Below are 22809 nucleotides of genomic sequence, written 5' to 3' on the forward strand. Positions count from 1 at the left end.
GAGACATCTGTACAGATGTTGGCAGTGCAGGACTGTATCAAAAACAATGTATCAATGCAATAATCATTAGACAAAACACTTTCACGTCAGCCCTTGGTTAGTCTAATTTCATGCGGCCCCCCAAAGTAACAACACAAAATGACTCTAAAAACACAAAATTACAGAAAAATAACACAAAATGATTTTAAAACAAAACCAAACAAAATGACAACAATGATAATCAAAAGGCAAACACAAATATACCAAATTATAACAGATATACCCAAATTACTCCAGAAATACACAAGACTACAATTAAATAACTGAAGAATACACAAAATGTTACGTAAAAATAAACCAAACGACATGGAAAAAATGAAAATACACAAAATGACTCCAAAAACTCACAAAATAACAAAAACTCACAAAATGACTCTAAAAAAAACATTCAAAATTACAAAAAAAACACAAACAAGGACAACAATAATACTTTCTTAAACACACAAAAATACTCCAAAAACACAGAAAATAAGAGAAAAATATGTAGAATAGCAAAAACAATTTACAAAATGACTTTAAAAACATACAATAATAAAAGACAAATGAAAATACACAAAATTACAACAAATTTACACAAATGACACTGTAAACACACAAGACTGCAAATAAATACCTGAAAAATACCAAAAATAACATTAAACCAAACATGAAAAAAAAAAATGTATATATACAAAATTACTCCAAAAAAACAAAAGAAAATAAATAAAAATAAAAGAAAATGTGCAGAATAGCAACAACAACATACAAATTGGCACACAATTACACTAATGACACAAATACACAAAATGACTCCAAAAGCACACAAAATAACAACAAAAACACACAAAATAAGAGAAAAATATACAGAATAGCAACAACAATAAACAAAACAATAGAAATTGACAAAACATTAAAAAAAACATAACATTTAAAATGACGACAGAAATACACAAAATTAACCAAAAGCTGCACAAGATGGCTAAAAATACAAAATAAATACCAAAAATGTACAAAATGACCAGAAAAAATACCAAAAGAATTCAAACAGCACACAGAATGACAAAAAAAAACACACACACAAAATGAGAGAAAATATACAGAGTAGCAACAACAATATAAAAAATGACAACAAAAATACACAAAATACCTCCCTAAAGAAACAAAGGAGATGACAAGAATTATATAAAAACAGAGAAATTTACAAAATGACAAACAAATATATACAAATTGACAACAACAATAAACAAAATGAACCAAAAAACAGACAAAATGACGACAATCGGACAAAAATAACAGAAATGTACTAAATAAAAAAAATACAAAAACAAAAAATAAACACCAGAAATACATAAAATGAACCAAAAGTTGCACAAAACAGCTAAAAAAACAAAATAAATAGCAAAAACTTACAAAACAACAAAAATACACAAAATGACTCTTAAAACATGCAAGAATACCACAGAAATAACATTAAAGTAAAGTAAACTAGGCAAGACCTGTACGCAGAATTGTTCATGTGAAAGACATCTTATTGTGTGTATTTTGTTGTTGAGTAATGTCCCTTTATGTTGTTCTTTAATTAAATTGAAAGTAATAATGCAGGAAAAACAGAACACTGACCCTGACCTTAAATATGACCTTGAGCAAAGGTCAAGGTCACACATTGAAAGGAAATGTTGTTCAATGTTACCAGTCTGAGCGCTGCATCTCAATTTGTGGCCAAGTTAAAGGGAAAAAAGTACTTTTTTTTTTATGTGATCGTCACAAACTTTGACCTGTACCGATCTTTTTACTGGTCGGTCGTACAGCTTTGGTCCAACGAAATAAAATACTCCACTTGTGATCAGCTTTTTATAAATGTAAGCATCAAACTTATGCAATAAATATTTGTAGAGATGTGGAAAAAAATCAGTTTTTGACACTTGACACGACCTTGAGGCCCCAAAAAAGGTTGACTGCACATCCTTGACATTGCCCCTATGAGATGACATACGTGTCATTAGTGCTGCATTAATAGCCTCGGAGGAGCTCCAGGACAAAGGAGTTGTGAAAGGAAAAAAAAAAAAAAAAAAACTCGGCAAAACCTGTATTCGCATGGCGAATACGTATTTGGCAATTGAAAATTGAAACTGCTAAATTTGTGGAAAAAAAATTCAATATCATGAAACTTGTTAAAAGTACACATTTCTGAATTGTAAGAATTGCTCACGTGAAAAACAACTTATTGTGTGCATTTTGTTGTTGTGTAATATCCCTTAATGTTGTTCTTTGTACTAACTAAAATGAAAGTAATAATGCAGGAAATACAGAAGACTAACCTTGAACTTAAATATGACCTTGAGGTCAAGGTCACACATTGAAAGGGAATGTCGTTCAATGGTACCAGTCTGAGCACTGTATCTCAATTTGTCGCCAAGTTATAGAGAAAATAGTTTTTTTTTTTTTTTTTTTAACTTGGTGAGGTCATGAACTTTGACCCCTACCGATCTTTTCACTGGAAGGTACAACGCCAACGAGAACACAACAACGTATTTGGCAAAAGAGGACTGACCGACACGTCGTCGACGGGGCAGAGCAGCAGGTCCCGGTGAGGGTCACTGTGGATCTGAGCCTTTCTTTGGAACACCACAGCTTCATAGTCGACTGGTTCGATAATCTTTGGCTGCTCCTGGAAACAAGACAAGATTTGTATTTTAATGATTTATTTTCCTTTACAAATCTGACATTTCTAGCACTTACAGTACATGACACAAAACAGATGACCAGCTACAGGCTTCAAACTAAGACTTCCAAAACTGGGTCAAGATCTGATGGCAAGAGCAACTCCAAATCAAATTTGAGAGGATTGGAAATGAAATCCAGGAAAGTGTCACTTTAAGCCTGAGCTAAGCAGACTGACTGCTGATGAATAGCTGAGAAAAAAGGCCGTGGTGGGATGGATTGGAGCGTGTGGTCGTGGCTGTGTGACACATTCTCCATAGAGTGAAAGAGAGGTTTTCTACTCTGTCAGGTTTCCATTGGAGGGTCCAACTTTAGTATTGTTGCCGTTTCTCTAGTGGAGCCATGAAAATGTGTCTTTTGTTTTTCTGCTGAGATCTAAATAATGTACGTTTAAATGTGCTCAACCTTTGAACCATACACAGTAACCTCGTTTTATGACAAAAACATCATCAACACATTTTCTTAGCTTAAGTATTTTTCTAATCATGTTTACAAGTTTCAAACATATTTCAGGTAAAGAAAAATATATTGTTCAGAACCAAATATTGTATTGCACTTTTTAATATTATTTTCATAATAAGCAACTCTAATACAAATTTAACCAAAAATTCTCTCCAAGTCATATATATTATTCTCTCTAAGTCATAAATGCTATTAATTATTATAGATTATGTTTAGCTATTTTTTTAATCTTTCATAAGCTCTTATTCTGTGACTGTACTTTTCATTGTTCTTTATCTATTTGTGACTATGTTTTATTTAATTACTTTAAAGACATTTCCCTATTGTTTATGAAACTGTAAATTATTATGTGTGATGCTACATATCTTCACCAGGAAACACCAGGGAAAAAAAGGTTATATTAATAGCAATAATACATGCATTTTTTAAATGACCAATTAATTATTATTAAATGTGTTCACTGCCAATCGTAAGGTTTTTTTTGGGTTTTTTTCATGAACCTTTACTGCTTTATATTCAGTAAAAAATAAAAAGAAGGAAATTAAACTAAAGTTTATTGTAAACACAATGTTTTCTATTTAAAACTTTGACATTTTAGAATCTGGTGTTTTATTAGCTGGTGAGAAATAATGAGTCATTATGCAATAAGATCTAAAAAAAAAAAAACTGGCAGTAATGTTTGAATGACCTGTTGGTGGCTAATATACCATTTTCAAAGAACACATGTCTACACTAATAACAGCACTGATCTACAAGCGTGGGAGGTAAAAAAAAAAAAAAAAAAAAAAAACACCTTAAAGCCAAGACTCAAATAAAGAGGTGATCAACCACAAAGAACATAACATGAGAACCAGCTGCAGTGTGCACCAGTTTGAACTAACATAAGGGATCGTGTAAAAAAAAAAGAACAAAAAAAGAGAAATATATTGTGTAATTGTATTATTTTAAAAGTTATTCCTCAAAATTCCGTAGTAATAGAATAAATGAGGCCTCTGAGCTTCACAGCACGTGAGCTTGTCTTTTCGACTACAGGAGACATAGTCAATGCCCAAAGGTTTTAATTGCCGCCGGAAAATGTAGCAATGCTAATATAGTCTAAAAAGAACATCTTAAATCTGGGCTGTGTGGAGACTGTTCTAGTTTGATCTTTTTTTTTTTTTTTTTTTTAAACTTGTTGATTCCCATCGGTGTCCCAAGTTCCTGTACAGATAGGAATATTCTTTGATGAATGTCATGACATGATTTGGTTTTAATTGTAGACTGGCATGAATTGTAATAACCTGGCAAGAGCCAGATTGATGTGTAGCCCTCTCTCTAACTTGAGTTCTCCACATTGATCTGGGTTTGTGTCTGGTGAATCCTTTCAGCACCAGGGAGGGACATGAACAGAATGCTTGAAGCTGATTGGGCGAAGCGCCTGTCCACCATCATTTGTTTTCGCCAGTCACACGGTAACAAATGATGATGTCATCATCGGCATGAGACCCTGTTACAACTACAAGACTCCGCTGTTGAAAACTTTCTTTTGGGATAGTAATGCTGCGGTCATATCGTTGAGTGACTTTTACCGTTACCATGAGTATGCGAGTTAAGGGCACGTTAACCATCCTCCTGCGTCGACATCTTTCTATTTTGAATCGCAGCTATCCTAGCCCCACTAGTTCCACTCCCCCCAACTGCGCATGCGCCAGTTTTGCTTTGGCGCTTCTGCCTTCGTCACACCCAGATATCCTGCCCTAAACCACAACACTGCCTCCTGATTGGTTCTAAATGCATCTGTTTAGAATTTGAAAGGCAAAGGCGGGAACAGCACAAGATGGATTCTGGTGTTTGTGAACACCAGGAAAATCCATCTTGCAGGCAAGGTTAGAATTGTGAGTCTGTTTTTGCGTTCGATTTGGCACTTTAAATAAGAAAGACCTGGTCTTATTAGGGTTAGGGTTATTGCATCGCATCATGAGCCCATTTTCGTCTATTGTATCAGACTCAGTCTATCACCCCTCCCCTTGTGGTCTGTCACTCTCTGGACCATCTTCTCCAGACCAGTAAATTTTACCTGGACATGGTACTATACACAACAATTTCAAAAACTATGATAGAAATTCTAATTTACACAATTTAGGACGTGTAATTTGGCAGCTGAAGTGGTTTTAGTTAAATAATTTCAATACGTAAAGGCAGCCAAGGCGAATGCATGGACAAGGTCACTCAAGGAATTAAAATAATACCTTAAGAGAAATTGTATTTTTGTTTCATGTAGTTCTATTACTCATGAAAAAGTCAAACTGTGCTTTATTTCCTTATCCATTTATCACATCGATTGACTAAGAAATGATCAAAAAAATACATGTTGCCTGCAGCCCAAACTCCAGTAAATCCCTTGTTTCATGAATGGGTTCATTTTTTCCTTCTTGAGTCATGTGTGCACAAACCAGTAAAGAAAGACAGTTCTCCATTTCATTGGAGCCTAACCAGTAATTTAGTCTGTTACACGAGCATGTTGTCTGCAGACTCTTCCAGTAGGCCTACAGATGCTTGGCAGTCAACAACAAACCTCAGACTCACATTTTCTTCAACCACTAATCAAACGAAGACGCGTCACAAATCTAATGCCACGCCAAAAATTTTGGCGTTTTCTGAATATTTCCCTCTGTGGTACAGCAGAGATGCTTTAATTCTGGACAATTCTCGGCAGCAGAACACACACGCCGGTCTGTGAAAGCCATTATGGATGGCTGGGCTGCACACAGCAGCTCTGCTTCCTGTCATGTGCAGCGAACTGAACCGCAGCAATGAAAGTCAGTGGTGATATGATCACAGCGGAAGCAAAGAAAGACCAAGTTATGTTACGTTTTTTTTCCAAAAGGACAAGAACTACTGACATGCGGAAGTCAAGTCATAGATTGTGAAACAGAAATACAAAAGCCTGAAATGAAGCAAGTGGTGTGTCGAAAGCCAAAAACTACCGACAAAAACTAAATCTGACACATTCTTATCCAGACTATCTGAATCGCTACCAACAACAGTAGAGTATAATAATGATCCTGACGATAGCAAGGGTGGGTCAAGTGTCTTAGTGCACAAGGGTGTGATCTGTTTCCAAAATATCATCCAGTATTTCTTCAATACAACTCGTATATTGAGAATGACTGTTTTATTGGTTCTATAGTGCTATCTGTTGATCTTTTTAGTTCTGCATGGCACCAACAAGTTCTTAGAACTTCGTTAGGTGGAAAACAAAGAAACTTTAGGGGAACTAAACTTTCAGTATTTGGAAGATGGTTCCATTCCTCCAGAATGAAACTTCTCTTTCCATTCTAGATGAACCTTCAGTAACTATGGCGCAAGGTTCTAATGACTCAAAACACTTTACACTCGGCGAAAATTACAACCAACTATTCTGTTACATAAACATCCAATCTTAAAAGTATGTCTAACCAAACCATATCAATTATGTGACGCATGTGTTTTGGTTGAGTGAATGGTTGGTTGGTTAATTGGTTCTTGGATGGTGAGATGGATGGTTGGTTGGTTAAGTAGATGGTTAGATGAATAATTTGTTAAGTGGTGGGTTGAGTTCTTAGAAGTTAGATGGATGGATGGAAGATCAGTTGATTTGAATGTTTGTTAGATTTGATTGGGTTTGGTGGTTGGGAGGTAGATCGTTGCATGAATGGTTGCTTGATTGGAGGGTTTTTGTTTAGGTGAATGGTTGGTTGTTAGATGGATGGTTGAGGTTGTAGATTGGGGGTTGGAGGTTTGTTTGATTTGTTGGATGAATCGGAAGATGAACAGATGGATGGATGATATGTTGGATGGTTGGTATATGTGTTTGGTTGGTAAGTAGATGGTTGCATGCATGATTGGTTGGATGTTTGGTTTCGTTTTTATATGGCGATATGGATAGTTGGTTGTGTTGGATGGATGGATAGATAGATGGTTTATTGAATGGGTGGTGGACTGGTTGGATGTTGGTTTAGATCTTCGATGGATCAATGAATGGTTGGTTTTGTTGGATGGCTCGATGAATAGATGTTTTATTGGATGGGTGGTTGGCTGGTTGGTTGATCTGTTGGTAGATGGTTACATGGATGATTGGTTGGATGGTTGGTTTAGTTCTTATATGGTAAGATAGATCAATGGATATTTTTTATTTTAAAAGTGGTTGATTGGATGGTTGGTTGATTTGTTTGGTTGGTTAATTGTTAAGTAGATGGTTGCATGGGTCATTGGTTGGATTTTGGTTTCGATTTTAGACGGTGAGATGGATGGATCAATGAATGAACATCTAGAATAGATTATTGTAACGCTTTACTGTCAGGATGTCCCAGTAACTCACTAAAAAGTCTAACCACTAGGAAAAAAAAATCCATATTCATGCAGGCAGACCTGCTAATACCGTATCATGTTTTTCTGCAGTCAGTGCCTTCTCCTCGCCCTTCTCTCTCTTCTCTGTTTCAGGTGTCTTGAAGCTGGAGCTGGCAGTTCCTGATCTGTAGTTCATGGCTCAACTAGTCTGGGACACTCGAGATGTTCTCTCTCTATATTCTTTTCTGTTCTTTTGTTGTTTTTTCCCCTTCTTATTAAGAATTTTATATTTTGATAGTGCTTTGAGATGACTTTGTAATTTGCGCTATATAAATACAGTTGAATTGGATTGAATTATTTGGTTTGTTGGATGAATAGCTGGTTTTACAGCAATGTCCATGAGGCTCATAAACACTGACACACTACAGTATATGATCTTGATTTCCTGATCCAAACTTGAAATCTTGCAGAAATGCATCGTCATCATCTCTACTCCATTTTTACCAAACATGGCACTAGAAACACCTCCCCCCACCACATCAGAGACTCTAGAGATGTTAGGAATGGAGAAGCAGTCACAGAGGACACACGGGTCACAGCATGGCTGAGGGAATCCCCCAACACATAAACACAGGCTGTGAACCCTCCACAAAACACTGCTTGTTCTCAGCACAGTCCAGCAGCCAACACTCCACTTCCAGAAATCAGAACCTTAATCACAAGATTTGAACACTTTGCGTCACACGGTGCTGTGCTCAATCACAAGACTGGAGTTTAAGAAAATTCTTTCCTACAATCTCAACCTTGTTGCCTTGTGTGTTCGTCGAGTGCTCATGTTTGTTTTTTTTGTTTTTTTTGTGTGTGTTATTGACATCATTTTGAGTATTTTTTTTTGTCATTTTGGGCAATTCCGTTGACATTTTGGTTATGTTGTTATTTTTGTTGACATTTTGTGCATTTTCTGTGTTCCTGGAGTTCCATGTGTTATGTTGGGCTTTATACAACTTTCAACTTCAGGAATTACAATTTCGTTTTGCGGGGCACACAAAATTAGATCGAGGGCCGCATGTGTCCCCTGGGCTGACAGTTGTCTATGTCTGCCATAGGGGATCAAAATCACACCGTTGGCCAGGGGTGTCAAACTGATTTCAGTTCAGGGGCCAAATATGGACCAGTTTGAGTTTAAGTGGGCCACAGATATTTTTGTGGGAAAAAGAGCAATTTCAACATTGTGTCCTGGTTTGCACTTCCACATATAAATGATATTTAAATGATCAAGTATGCGACACTTATATCAGCCCCTGTAGGATCTTCACTTAAATTTCCCAGATTTTTTTTTTTTTTTTTAAATTTGGGAGAATTCCGTGGAATGCTTTGACAATAATTTGCCAGATTTTGGAAAAACTGAGTTCTTTCAACAATTTGAGATAATAACCATGTGATATAAGAACTGGAAAACTGAGCTCTGCAAATATTGTGGATTTTAAGAGGATTTTTGTATTTGGAGGGGCTGAATGAATTAGTCATTTACAAAATGTTTCATGTTTTCTTTGTCATTTTGACTTGCTCCACCAAATTTGATGCTCTAAAGGGCCAGATTTGGCCCCCGGGCCTTGAGTTTGACACGTGTCATAATCAAAATCCCACCATAATGGCCCCTACGCACAACAGCACCGATGAGAAGAGAACCCTGGTTTGTGATGGGTTTTTTTTAATTCATGTCAAATCATGAATAATGAAAATTTCATTCAACGAAATTAACAGTATGTCTTCAATTCAAGTTTCAGACCAACACATGCTCTGTCAGCAGAATCCCACTACACCCCTACTGTTCACTGATGCTGTGTCAGCCACTGAATCCTTTTTCATTCAAAGAAAAAAAGAAATGAATCAATACATCTGCACAGCCATCTTGATCAATACTCATCAGCTAAGGAGACACAGAACAAGGCTGGCTGGCTCTCTCACTCACACACACACACACACACACACACACACACACACACACACACACACACACACACACACACACACACACACACACACACACACACAAAAGGAGCAGCATGCCTGGCAGTGAGTGACTAAAGCATGCCGAGGAAAAGGAGGGAAATAACACAGCACATGTGTGGTTAAGATGATGGAGACGTGAAGTGAAGAATGAGGACACACTGAGACACGAGGAGCATTTTAGAGCTGGACAGAGGAAGTCCATCTGTATCAGTGAAGTTAAACATCTCACCACCAAGTCCACGGAGCTCTTCACAGCCTCAGACACGCTCTGCCTCACTTCCGCCGCCGTCCCCGGCTTGCTGAGCCGCTTTGTGAATTTTCGCACCTCGGACATCGCACCACCTCCTCCTCTTCCTCTTTCTTCCCCTCTTTCTCTTTCTCTGCCTTGTATTCCACAGCGACTAGGACCATACCTCGGTACCGGGCGGGTCCATTGGGTTTAAAGTGTGTGACAGCCAGATGTGAGTTGGAGGTGAACCAGCCAGCGGTTCACGTCGTGAGGCGGGGCTGACGTTCCTCCTCCTGCTGCTGCTGCTGGTGCTACTGTTGGTGGTGGTGATGTTGGAGGTGAACATCAAAGATCTTCCATTGCTACAGTGATGAGCCACTACAACCACTTCCTCTCTAGTGTCCAAAGTGGAATCCTAGCAAAGATCGTCTATAAAAATAATGCCCCTGACTTAAACAACTCTACAATAACTAATCACTTCACCAGGCCATACATACATACATACAATATTTATTGTATATAAATGTATATACAATAAATACATAGCAGTGATTCATGCCTATATATTCAGGTATTGAGTGATTTATTTATTTATTTATTTATTTATTTATTTATTTATTTATTTATTTATTTATTTATTTATTTATTTATGACATATGTCTGTTTTGTGTCTATTTATTTACAATTTATATACAACAAATAGCAATAATGGCATATATTTAGGTGTTAAGTTATCAATTTATGGCATATATATTCAGGCATTGAGGGATTTATTTCTGGAGTATACTGTATGTGTAGGTGTCTATTTATTTACAATAATTAACAATGTATATACAATAAATACATAAATAGCATTAATGGCATATTTTAGGTATTCAGTCATTCATATATTCATTTATTGCATATGTATTCAGGTATTGAGTGATTTATTCATTTATGACATATCTGTTTGGTGTCTATTTATTTACAATAAAAAGCATTAATGGCATATATTAAGGTATTAAGGAGTTATTCGTTTATTAGTTTATGGCATATATATTCAAGTATGTATGGAGTGATTTATGGCAAATATGTTTATTTATTTATTTACAATTTATATACTATAAATACATAAACTGCATTAGTGGCATATACCTCAGTATTAAGTTGGTAATTTATTAGTTTATGGCATATATATTCTTAAAGTATGTATGGAGTGATTTATGGCATATACTGTATCTGTGTCTATTTATTTACAATTTATATACAATCAATAAACAGCATTATTGGCATATATTTAGGTATTGAATGATTCATTTATTAGTTTATGGCATATATATATTCAAGTATGTACAGAGTGATTTATTGTATTATGGCATATGTGTCTATTTATTAAAATTTATTTACAATTTATGTACAATAAATGAACAAATATATATATATGTGGGTGTTTACTTATTTACAATAATTTACTATTTATATACAATAGCATAAATATATGCTATTAATACCAAATAGATGGCATACATTTAGGTATTAAGTTATGGCACACATATTCAGGTATTGAGTAATTTATTTATGTATGGTATACTGTATATCTGTCGGTGTCTATTTAATTACTTACAATAAATAACTTTAAGATAAATGATGCCAACCGTTAGTGAAACTCAATAAAAACAAAACTAAAAAAAAAAAAAAAGAAAAACCTGAAACTTTATTTTTAGTGTAGGTTTATGTAAAATTATAATTATTATAACTATTTGTGCATTTACTCTCCATTTTATTTTAACAAAATAAATACAAATACAATAAATAAATTGGCATATATGTCACGATGGGGTTATATTTTGGAGGGCAGGCAGGAGATAGCTGCTGGAAGGGAGTCCAAGATCTCCTGCCTGCCCTTCAAAATAAAACCCCATCGTGACAATATAGCTAGGTATGTATATATTCAGGTATTGAGTGTTTATTTATTTACTGTATGACATATGTAGGTATTTATTTAATGAGAAAAAACTTTCATTTAATTGCATTTTTCATGCAAAACGTAGATTGAGAACATTTTTAAGTTAAAATGAGGTGTTTTGTAATATTGCTTCAATGATAAATAATGCCAAACTTGTGTAACTGATTAAAAACAACAAATCTCTAATCAACATTTGAAAACTAAGACAATTCTTTTTTTAAATATTAACTTCAAATGTTCTTTTTTAGTGTAAGTATATTTAGATTTTATTTATTTAAAATATTTGTACATTTATTCTCCATTTTTGAAACATTCAATTGTATTATTCTGTTCATTTTTGCGCAAAGTAGCTTCTTACTTTTTGCATGCTGTATATAATGTTTTTTTGCTCCAAATAATTTTTAAAAAGATTAATTAGTGAAATTTAGAATAGTTTAGTTTGTCTTTTAGGCACGTGGTGTGATTAGCGCTGCTTTTTCTTGTGTATACTGCCATCTAGTGGGCTAACAGCAAACAAAAGAAAACAGTGATTAAAAAAGAGACATTTATTTATTATGTGGCAGACTTTGATAATACAAATATATGGAACATTTCCTATTTTAAAAAACAAGCCTAATACGGGGTGCAGCAAAAACACCACAGTATCACATATAAAGACTCCAGGAATACATTAATACATTTATTTTCTGCTACATTAACACAAGGAATTAAGGAAGCCTGGGGGGAAAAACTCACAAACGTAGATTATTTTAAAATCAGATGGAAGACGATGCACATATGGATCAATATTTAATACAAACACCAAACAACGCTGAATCACAACCTTGGCTTATGTGAGCATCCTGTGGGATTTTCACTTATTGTAGTGAGTGAACTCTTTCACGGCCCAGCTTTTCACTTCCATCTCCTGCCGTAACCTGCAGTACTCCTCGGCCAACGCCTGGAACTCCTTTCCCAGGATCTCAAAGGAGGCCAGCTTCAATTCCACTGACTGCTTCTCTGCTTTACACGCTTTTTGTTCACACTCCAGCTTCTCCCTGCACATTAGGACCACCAGATGTATTTAGAAATATCAGCATATAATGTAGCATAGCGGTAAAATACATCCATCAATTCAACTGAAATCCTCTTGCCTCATTTTTTTGTGCGCTGCTATTGTGTCAGGTGTGTATGTCTCCAGCTGGATTTCCAGCATCTCTGTCCTTTTAAAGAAACAAGAAGAATATGTGGGAAAACAGGAATGATGATGAGAGTTTTAAACAATGAATGCACTTAATAAATTACATTAGATGCTTACTTTATCTTCTGCAAGACTAGTTCACATTTTCCTTCAAAGTATTCTAACTTCTTCTTGTCTAGATCTGTTTGGACAGTCAGTCTGTGATGTAAGATGAGAGTCTGGAGGAGTTGAATGCACTTTGTAAGCTCCTGGTTAGAGAGACACAGATTCAATATTAGGACAAAACATAATAGGAATAAAGGAACCTCTACTTTTATTTATTTATTTTTTTAACATCAGTGAGAAGCGTATGAATATGTCAAACAACGTACTGTGCACAATATGTTTTTACTTTATGTGAGCATGGTCAGGAGCAGGTTTGCGCCACGGACTGTGTTACTATGGTAATCAAGGTGTTTCCTCGTTGATGAAACGGCCGTTCCAGTTAGAACCTGGCTTAACAGAGCCAGACTCTCAGGTTATACCTGGACGTAACCCTGAGCTGGGTTTGATGAAATACCCCTCTGGGCTGGACTTCAGTGGACCTCCAGGGCCTGTACTACGAAGCTGGATTTCCTCTTATTGCACTAACTTCCGGGATTTAATCGGTATGTGGTGGACTACGAAGCTGGCTAACGTCTTACGGAGCTAAATCACCATGGGTACTTAGGCTGAACGACTAACCTGGTCACGACCAGGTTTTGTTCTGATAAGATCTGAGTGTGTATGAAGTCCCGCCTCCTGACCAATCAGTTCTCTTAGAAAACAACCTGTCCAGTAGAAGGTGGATCATTGTGAACACGTCACTGTGTGGATCTGATGTGACACTGACAGGAGAGAGAGAATATTTATCCTTTCATTTACCAATCAGGAGCTTCCTCCAACAGTGACGTAGTGACATATTTCGTGACAGGACTGTAGGACCTGGATGACAACCCGGCTTCCTCGGATCCAGCCCGGACCCAAGCTGTATAACCCAGCGGACTATTACTATGGAGCCAGGAATAGAAAGGACCTTGCTTGGAGAAAGATTAGTGAGGAGGTTGGTGTCTCAAGTAAGTTATTTAAACTTTTCACCGGCAACAGAGAAGCCCCTCCCCAAAACGCGCTCTCTTTCCAACTTGTTTTCACAGAGCGTCTTTGACCCTCGGTGACGAGTGTCTGATTCAATAAGCACAAGCGTCCAACTAGGGGCGTTAGGCGCTATTTTGATGCCCGAAAAGCGTCCGGTGTGAACGCAGCATTGATCTGATCTGTATGAACGCAGCATCAGAGTCACAGACAGGGTAAAAGTGGAAGTGAAACTGATCAGTGTCTGTTTATTTTCCGTTTATAATCTCCCGATACAACTTTTCCACTTCCGATATGATACCAATATTGCAGCCTTGAGTATTGGCCGATCAAGTGATGTTACTCAAACTGAGAACAATAGTCAGCAAGTTCACAAAGGTTATTTTTTACTGTCAGTATATGGTGGGAACAACTGAGGGCGGGGACAGAAACAACAAAAACTTATTGGAGCGCTTATATCGAATATTTTAGATTCGTTTTCTGGCTGATATCGGACCGATATCCGATCGGGACACCCCTAATTAACACAATTCCTGCATTAATTACTTGCTGCTTTAACTGCAGCATCATTGTTGTGTTTGGTCTGAATTATGTTATGATTTTAATACTTCATATTTTTAAAGAATTATTCCTCAATTGTGACGTAAATTGCTCTGCCCAGTTTATCCGTGACTGTGATTGGTCTGACGCTGTAATCTCCACGTCTGTCACAAGAGGCTGAAATCCCCTGGGTTAACTTAGCGTGTTGTAATCTAGATTTGTAGGACAGCGTCTCTCTGACTGAGAAAGTTTGGTTAGGTGAAGCCCGCTAACGGAGATAAATTAAGGATATAATTATCTAGCTTTGTAGTACAGGCCCCTGAGTGTGTGCTGTGATATGTATCTGCTCACAGTGAGGTAGAGCTGGCTTTGTCTCTGCAGCAGCACTGTGTTCTCCTTGTTGTGTTCCTGCAGACTTGCAGCTCTTTTCTTGTCTTTGTCCAGCTGGGCTGACAGATGAGACAGCTTCATGACCTTCAGACCCTCACTCTCAGACTCTGCAGGGGATTCATAAAACATCATGAGCATGCAGAACAGAAAAAAAAGCATGGATATGATAATTAAGACAGTATCTCTACCCCAGTCAGGCTGGTAGTAGGACAGCAGACTCAGACTTTTATCCTTCAGATGTTTCTCCAGCTGTTGAGGAACACTCTGCTTCATTCTTTGTACATTCTGGTAAAAAACAAAAACAAAACAAATTTAGCTTTGCCACTATTTTTTCTCTACTGATCCATGGCGATAAACACACACACACACACACACACACACACACACACACACACACACACACACACACACACACACACACACACACACACACACACACACACACACACGCACACACGCACACACGCACACACACACACACGCACACACACACCTTCTCCGATGGCATGAGCTCCATCACATGCTCAGGGCTCAGACCCAGTACAGAGGGCTGGTCCGGGTTGGTGGTGCTACTGGGATCCAGCTGTCTGACACACTGGGCCACCAGCAGACACCGTTCCATTGTTTCACAGAACTACACACAAAATAACGTTATGAAAAATGTTACTACCATTTTATAAAGCATTATCTATACCAATGGTTATCTGACTGTTTTGGCTCCAGTACCCCCATTTCTCTTATTTATGAATCCAAGTACCCCCCCCCCCCTTATGTCCGACAACATTTTACTATAAATTATGTGAAAAAACAATTGCTAACACTCATTTTAAAGAATCTAATTTGGTAAATAAGTGAGTACAACAGTATTTAGTGCCTCCTGAATAGTTTTATTTCTATTAATTATATAATTCTGGTCAACTCTCTCCTGGGGTTGAACCAAGACTGTCCTTTGTATTTTCAGTTCATGTTCTAATCATGATCATTTTGTTGTTGTTTGTCTGTTCTTTCTATTATTCAGTATATTGTGTTTTTGTTGTCATTTTTGTGTGTTTTTAGTATTATTTAAATCATTCTCTCTTAGTGTGTGTTTTTAGTGTCATGTGGTTGTTTCTAATGTTGTTTTGTATGTTTCTCTGCTATTTTGTGTTGATCCTTTGTGTTTTTCTCTCTTAGTGCATGTGTTTTTGGTGTCATATTGTTGTTGTCTGTTTTTTTTTATTATTATTATTCAGTGCACTTTTATCTCATTTTGTGAGTTTTTGTTATCGTTTTGTGAGTTGCTGGTGATATTTAGTATGATTATAATTTTTAATAAAAAAATTATAAAACCCCATATTTTTTATGCTTTTGTTTGTTAATTTCTCTCTCAAGTACCCCCTGTAGTGCAATGGCGTACCCCCATTAAAGAAACACTGATCTATACTCTAGTCAAGCAAGTTTAGCCATAAAAGAAACACGTTCACACGTTCTTCCAAATGCAGTTTTCCTGAGAATAGGTGGATGTTGTTACCATTGTTTGGTCCGGGGGAACAGTAGCATGGTGCTTCCTGACACGCTGGTCCTGAACCATCTCCTGCAGGCTCCTATAAAGGCTTTCAAAGCGCAGCCACTGACGCCTCTGGCTTTGCAGCTTCTGTTCTGCCTGGGATATGGTGACCACACACACAAAGACAGAAGAGGAAAACGTGTTGGGAACAGCTCTAGGTATTCACCACTAGATGTCAGCATGGGTAAAGGTCACAGATGGGGAGAGCCCTGGATGAATATATGTTAAATCCAACTTTCTGGAAGGAAAATCTTTGTTTCGAGTACCATTTAAAAGTCTGATGGAATCAGGAATTATTAGCATATTAGTTAATGGTTTCGCTAAGTTTTTGACACAGAATGCCTAATGACCGATTAAACTTTACAAATAGTTAAGGGTGGTGAGAAAAATTGTGATTTTATTATTGACGATTATGTACAAAATTGTATAATTTATTTTAAAAACCAGATGATTGCTAGTAATTTGGATATTTCAAAAATACTATACAATATTAAAGGTGCTGTGAGGTGTTACTCAAAAGAGAAGTAAAATAAGTAAAATGTTCATAATGGAATATGAATAATCGATAAGCGGTTTAACTTCAACAATCGGAATCAAATCGAGAATTTAAGCTGACTGACCAACCCTTCAAAATAGTAGGTGTGTTTTTTGTTTTTTTATTTGAACAAGCACAAGTGTTAAACTACTGAACACCAAAGATTTTTTATAATAAAACAAAATTCACAAAAGGCCTGTACTACGAAGCTGGATAAATATATCTGGGATATTCTGACACGAAAGACCAAAAAATACACAACAAAAAAAAACTCACAAAAACATGTGATACCAACAAAAATACACAAGAAATTACACAAGAAACAGAGAAACTACAAAAAACAGCAAAAAGATACAAATTAACAAAAAAAAATACAAATATACACAAAAATAAACAGGAAAGTATATAAAACAACAACAAAAATGACTAAAAAAATATGTGAAACAACAAAAATAAAATACACAGAAACAGAGCAAATACACAGAACAGCAAAAAATGACAAAAAATTACACAGAATGAAAACAAATATATCCAGAAATAACTAGAAAATATATGAAACAACAACAAAAATGTCCAAAAATGACTCCAAAAACATCACAAAATAGGATACAAATATAAAAAATGACTAAAAAAACAACAACAACACACAAAAATAAATAAAACATAAAAAATGACTGCAAAAAAACACTAAACAAGAACAAAAATACACAAAATTAGATATAAACATAAAAAATGACTCCAAAAAACACAAAACAACAACAAAAACACACAAAATTGGATAAAAACATCTAAAAGGACTCCAAAAAACTCACTAACAACCGCTTGTTCTCTCTTGTACTAATGCTCAGATTAGTTTTTATTTAAGTGTGGCCCTCGAATCCCCACAATCAACATTCTTGAAGAGCCCATTGTGATCAAAGTCTTACCTTACTGATGATAATTTGTTGCATTAGTAATAACTAATAATCCAACTTGGGTCCTGCATCAGTTTTTAAATCATATTACTTTTTTGTTTCAAGTGATTCCATTAAATGAAGATAATGCACTTGAAAAGTGTGTGAAATGTGAATAAAGTTTGTTCTTGAGGTTATTATTAGGTGGTTCTGACTGTGAAACACACCACTACTATGCTTATTATGGCACACAGCTAAAGTGTTCAGGGATGTTTTATATCTGACCAATTTCAGGTGTTGTTGAGATCCAAGTTTGCATCTCTCAGAACAAAAGGAGTTTATCTGAGGATGTGTGAAGACATTCCTACAGCTGTGGTAAAGTAAAGACACTTTTAGAAAAGTGAGCCTAAAGCTATGGAGAGGTTGTCTCTCTGACCTTGTCCAGCTCTGTCTTCAGAGGAACCGTGAGTCCACTTTGGTCCACATGTTGGGCCAGAATAGCAAGAAGTTTACAGAACTGAGGGTTTTCAATCAGATCCTCCTCTGTCAGGTCACACAGCGGAAATGACGACAGAACTGAGAGAAAATACAAATAGTGCATTTATCAATCAAATATGCAAACAGAAATCCCCTTGTTTAATGTCAAGTGGTGCAAAATTAATTAAGTAACAATAATACACATATAAGAAAAGAAAACCTTTTTCAAAATAACATATATACAAATATAAAGTGAAAAAAAGCTTGGTTATGCACTTTACAATTTTACATATATAGCAAAATCATGGAAGTACATTTCAAAATTGTACACACCATGTACCCTTACAACTTATTAATTAATTAAGTCCAAATATACTGTTGATGAGAGTGATAAAATCACTGTTTGTTTTAATGAAGCTGAAACGATGTTACATTTTTACCATAGCCCATATACGTTATTATTTTGGAACTTGGTTAAGGATTTTGTATACAACAAAACCATAAACACGAGTGTAATAATGCCAAAAAATAAAATAAAAATAATGATAATCTTTGAAAACAAAAATAAATAAATATTTTTCATCATCAGTCTTATCATATTAATGGCAAAAATCCATATTCATAAATCAAAATTCTCAAAATAAATTATAAACGTTCATTTTTTTTTCTTAATGGAGTTTAATTATTATATGAATACTATATAATATATAAAAAAGGTGAAAGAACTGTGGTTTTGTATGAATGTTTTTTTTCCCCTGTACCTCCAAGTGACTATACTAATACTGTGATGTCTGTATTTGCTTTATTCTATATACTAGTAATGTTTTCCCTGACTTTCTTCCCTATATTTTGTTTTACTCGATTGTAAACTATTGCAATTTTTCAATAAAATGTAAATAAAAATAATTAAAAAAAAAAAAAAAGTACATTCATCCATTACAGAATACGTACAATAAAACGGTTCTAGTTTGAATGTCATAAATTCTATAACTCTAATAACAACTGCTTTAATGACAAACACGTGTCAGTCTTATTGAAATAGTAACTTTGTAGCGGTGTTACGGTGTGAAACTGACCTTCTTGGTGTAAACTGTCACTTTTACCCAACAGCACATTAGTTGCCTCAGCACTTGACGACATTCTGCACCAGACTGTATTACTTTTTAATTGAATAAAACTGTTTTTTAAAAAAAAGGATTTAAGGCTTTTCTTTGACGGACACGAAGCAAACTGTTTACATCCGGAAATTGAGCTGCGCGGTTTCCAGGACGCCTTTCCATTGGCTAATGGAGTCACGTGGTCACCGGTAGCAGGGTGCGAGCCTGATGCTTGAAACAGCCGCGGGAGCGCGCAGCACTAAAGCTAAAATATGGAGGTAGATTTGTCTTTTTTTTTATTCCAACAAAGAAATAAGTTGTTTCAATCCAAAAAGTAATTTTATTTTTATTTTTAAACCAAACAAACACATTTTTAATTCAAGAAAAAAAATGTTTGAAAGCAAAGAAATATTCGTCATCCAAAGGTTTTTCCATTGATCACTTATGTCTTTCTTTAATTGGAAATGTTTCATTCAATTTTTATGAAAGCGATGTTTTTGGGATTGAATAATAAAGACACATATGTCCTACCAATAATATGGTCCACATACAAAAAATATGAATGCAATTCTGTGGGTGTAAAATATGTATTTACATTCAAACATTTTTTTTGATTGAAGTGAAGAGTTGTTTGATCAAAAAACACTTTTTTTCAAATGTAATAATAAAGACACAAATCTACCTGCATACTAAATTACCACATTAAAAAACAGTAAGAAAAACGCTTTAATATTGATAAAGAGTTTTTTGTTGGTTGTTTTTTTTAGTAATAATTGTTCATTCGCTCCAGTAATAAATTCCAAAACACAATAAGAATGTGACATTTCAAAATAGAAAAGGCTAAACTCCCAACAGAATAATTCAAAAATATATAATAAGCCTCATCTTTAACCTCGTTCCATTTTTGGCACATGTGGCTGGCTAGCATGTTTATGAGCAAATCCGTTTTAATGACAATATTTAATTTTAAATATGTTTTAACTCTTATTTTAATTTCAGACCTGCAGCACTTAATATTCTGATATTGATCATTTTGACTTTAACCCACATAATATACTTAGTGTCGCTATATTGTTAAGTATTGTTGATAGTGACATGCGTATAACCACCAACTCACATATCTTGAGCAGACTTGCATACATGGTATTGTACTGTAATAATGACTATATTAAACCAGTGGTTTTCAACCTTGGGGTCAGGACCCCACTTGGGGTCACAAGACAGTGGTAGAGGGTCGCCAGATGCCTTCAAGAAACATTTTTTGAAAATTTGAGCTCTTTTTTGTTCATTTTTTTACCCTTTTTTCTGCAACTACATCAAACTTTCCATATTTTAACCTGTTATCATCACTTTTTCTTGCCATATCTTTGCTGCTTTTAATGCATTTTTGCTCCATTACTCCAATTTCTGTCACTTTATCAAATTTCAATGCCTTTTCTGCACATTTTTTCCACTTTCAAGACAATTTCTTCTGCACTTTTAAACACTTTCCACCACTTTTCCCACCTAAAGTCGCATATCTTGACCCATTATTGTCACATTTAACCTTTTTTAACCTCATTTTATGTTTATTTTTGCCAATTTAAACACATTCATGTTTTCTGAAGCCCATTATTTCCCAGTTGAGACTAATTGTTCCAATATTGACACTTTGAACCATTTTTACTACTATTTCTGTCTGTTATTTAGCCACTCTAATTTGCAACTTTTAACCAATTTCTAGATGTGTGAAAAAAAATAAAAAATTGTTTCACGTTATATCGCAATTTTTTGGTTGCCAGTTTTAAATCAATTTTCTTATTTTAAAAATCTTATTTTATTTATTTTTTTAATTTAAATGTTTTTTATTTTTTTTATTTTATATTTAATCAATATTTTTGTGTATTTGTGCAATATTTTAATGAGGGTTACAATGCTTTCAATGTGTTGCAATGGTTATTTGATGCACTTGATTTTATGATTTTAATATTTATTTATGCACAGGCAATTTATTTTCATATTATCTGTTCAGATCAGTGTTTAAATTGACACAATAGGATAAATTATTTTTTCTTATTTTTGTGCATTGTCAGTAACTCAGGGTATTTTATCCTTGATGTTCTCACTTACAGTTGTTACAATGCCGTCATTATGTTGTCATGGTTACTTTGAGACTTCTACACAGTAGTTTCAGTGAAATGAAACTTGTTGCACTTTATTTTATGATGGCAGTGTGTAACACTGCATTTTCTTTTTTTCAGTGAAAATGTGCAAAAACACTAATAATAAATAATAAATAGGATGTTTTGAAGCAAATTGTTTTGACTCAATTTGTCCTCTGAATGATCAATATATTATAATATAATAACATCGTATCGTGACACGTATCGTATTGCAAGATTGGCAATACTCACCCCTATCAATTTTGTTTTTTTTTTAAAAAAAAAAATCTAATTTCACCACCTTTTTCACCATTTTTGGTCACTTTTGTTGTAACCCATTTTAATTCTGATTAAACCAAGGATTTACATCTTTTAACATGACTATATACTATTGTAGAAATAATAATAATAAACTTCCTGGATAACAGTAGATATTATTCAGAAAAATAAATGAATAAATAAATGTGGTTATCACAGATTCTTAGAACAATGGACCATCATTTTGTTGACTTTATGGATGGACCCCAAAAATCTCTGCCCGTTACTCCCCCTTATAGATGGCCCTGTCTACACATGACTGTTCATTGTTCATGTCTGTGTTCAACCACACAAAAGTTTGAGAACCACTGTATTAAACAATAATCTATTAATGCCTTCGTTGATCTCATTTTTTAAATGATTCCTCTTAATGTGTAATTTTATACCTTAGTCTCATATATATGACGACCTTCTGTGTTGTGATGTAACTTTTCCACATGTGCGTGTCATGTGTAGTAACTGAACGTTCACACTATGGCTACTCGTGGCCCGCTCTCATCAATGAGTCAATTTGAGGGGAAAATAATTGACGTATGAGCAAACCAATTGATTCTGTACGGATGCGAATCTGTGAATCTTATTGGTTGCTGTTCTAAACCAGCCCTTGTTTTCTCAGCCAATGAAAATAAAGTAAAAATGAATGCCAGGATAGTTGACCAATCAAAAATGTTTAATTCAGAGTAGGCGGGTCTTTAGGTTAAGGGGTGGGGTGTTGAGGTCATTCAGTCGCTCTGATTCACTCTATCAGCGTGTGCTGGAGGGGTCGGGTAGCTGGAGTAAGGAGTCGCCGGGCGGTAGTGCATCACCAAAGCTTCTCGTGGAAAAAGAGACGCCGCTGATAATTACACGACAGAGACAAAGGAGCTCCTCCTCCTCCACCCCCCGG

At 35.3% G+C, this 22809-nt stretch overlaps 2 protein-coding genes across 4 annotated transcripts in view; both read right to left on the minus strand.

The window, feature by feature from the left end:
• The window catches only part of dock11 (dedicator of cytokinesis 11), an 83933-nt gene extending 73837 nt beyond the window's left edge, over positions 1–10096 (minus strand). For all 3 annotated transcript variants that reach the window (XM_028475084.1, XM_028475083.1, XM_028475086.1), the window contains exons 1-2: positions 9752–10096; positions 2570–2686 (exon numbers count right to left, since the gene is read on the minus strand). In XM_028475084.1, coding sequence (XP_028330885.1) covers positions 2570–2686; positions 9752–9856 — 222 coding nt within the window. In that variant the 5' untranslated portion in view covers positions 9857–10096. The remainder of the gene's footprint in view (positions 1–2569; positions 2687–9751) is intronic.
• A 2296-nt stretch (positions 10097–12392) lies between these two features.
• Positions 12393–19614, minus strand: haus4 (HAUS augmin-like complex, subunit 4). The gene is made up of 9 exons (XM_028475021.1): positions 19444–19614; positions 18327–18466; positions 16427–16558; positions 15410–15550; positions 15105–15201; positions 14878–15023; positions 12994–13124; positions 12830–12898; positions 12393–12733 (listed from the first exon to the last, which is right to left on the minus strand). The coding sequence occupies exons 1-9, from the start codon at positions 19505–19507 to the stop codon at positions 12550–12552; spliced, it is 1104 nt and encodes a 367-aa protein (XP_028330822.1). The 5' UTR covers positions 19508–19614; the 3' UTR covers positions 12393–12549.
• Positions 19615–22809: the final 3195 nt, after the last annotated feature.

Source organism: Gouania willdenowi, chromosome 18 (assembly GCF_900634775.1).
Source record: "Gouania willdenowi chromosome 18, fGouWil2.1, whole genome shotgun sequence".
Classification (NCBI taxonomy): domain Eukaryota; kingdom Metazoa; phylum Chordata; class Actinopteri; order Blenniiformes; family Gobiesocidae; genus Gouania; species Gouania willdenowi.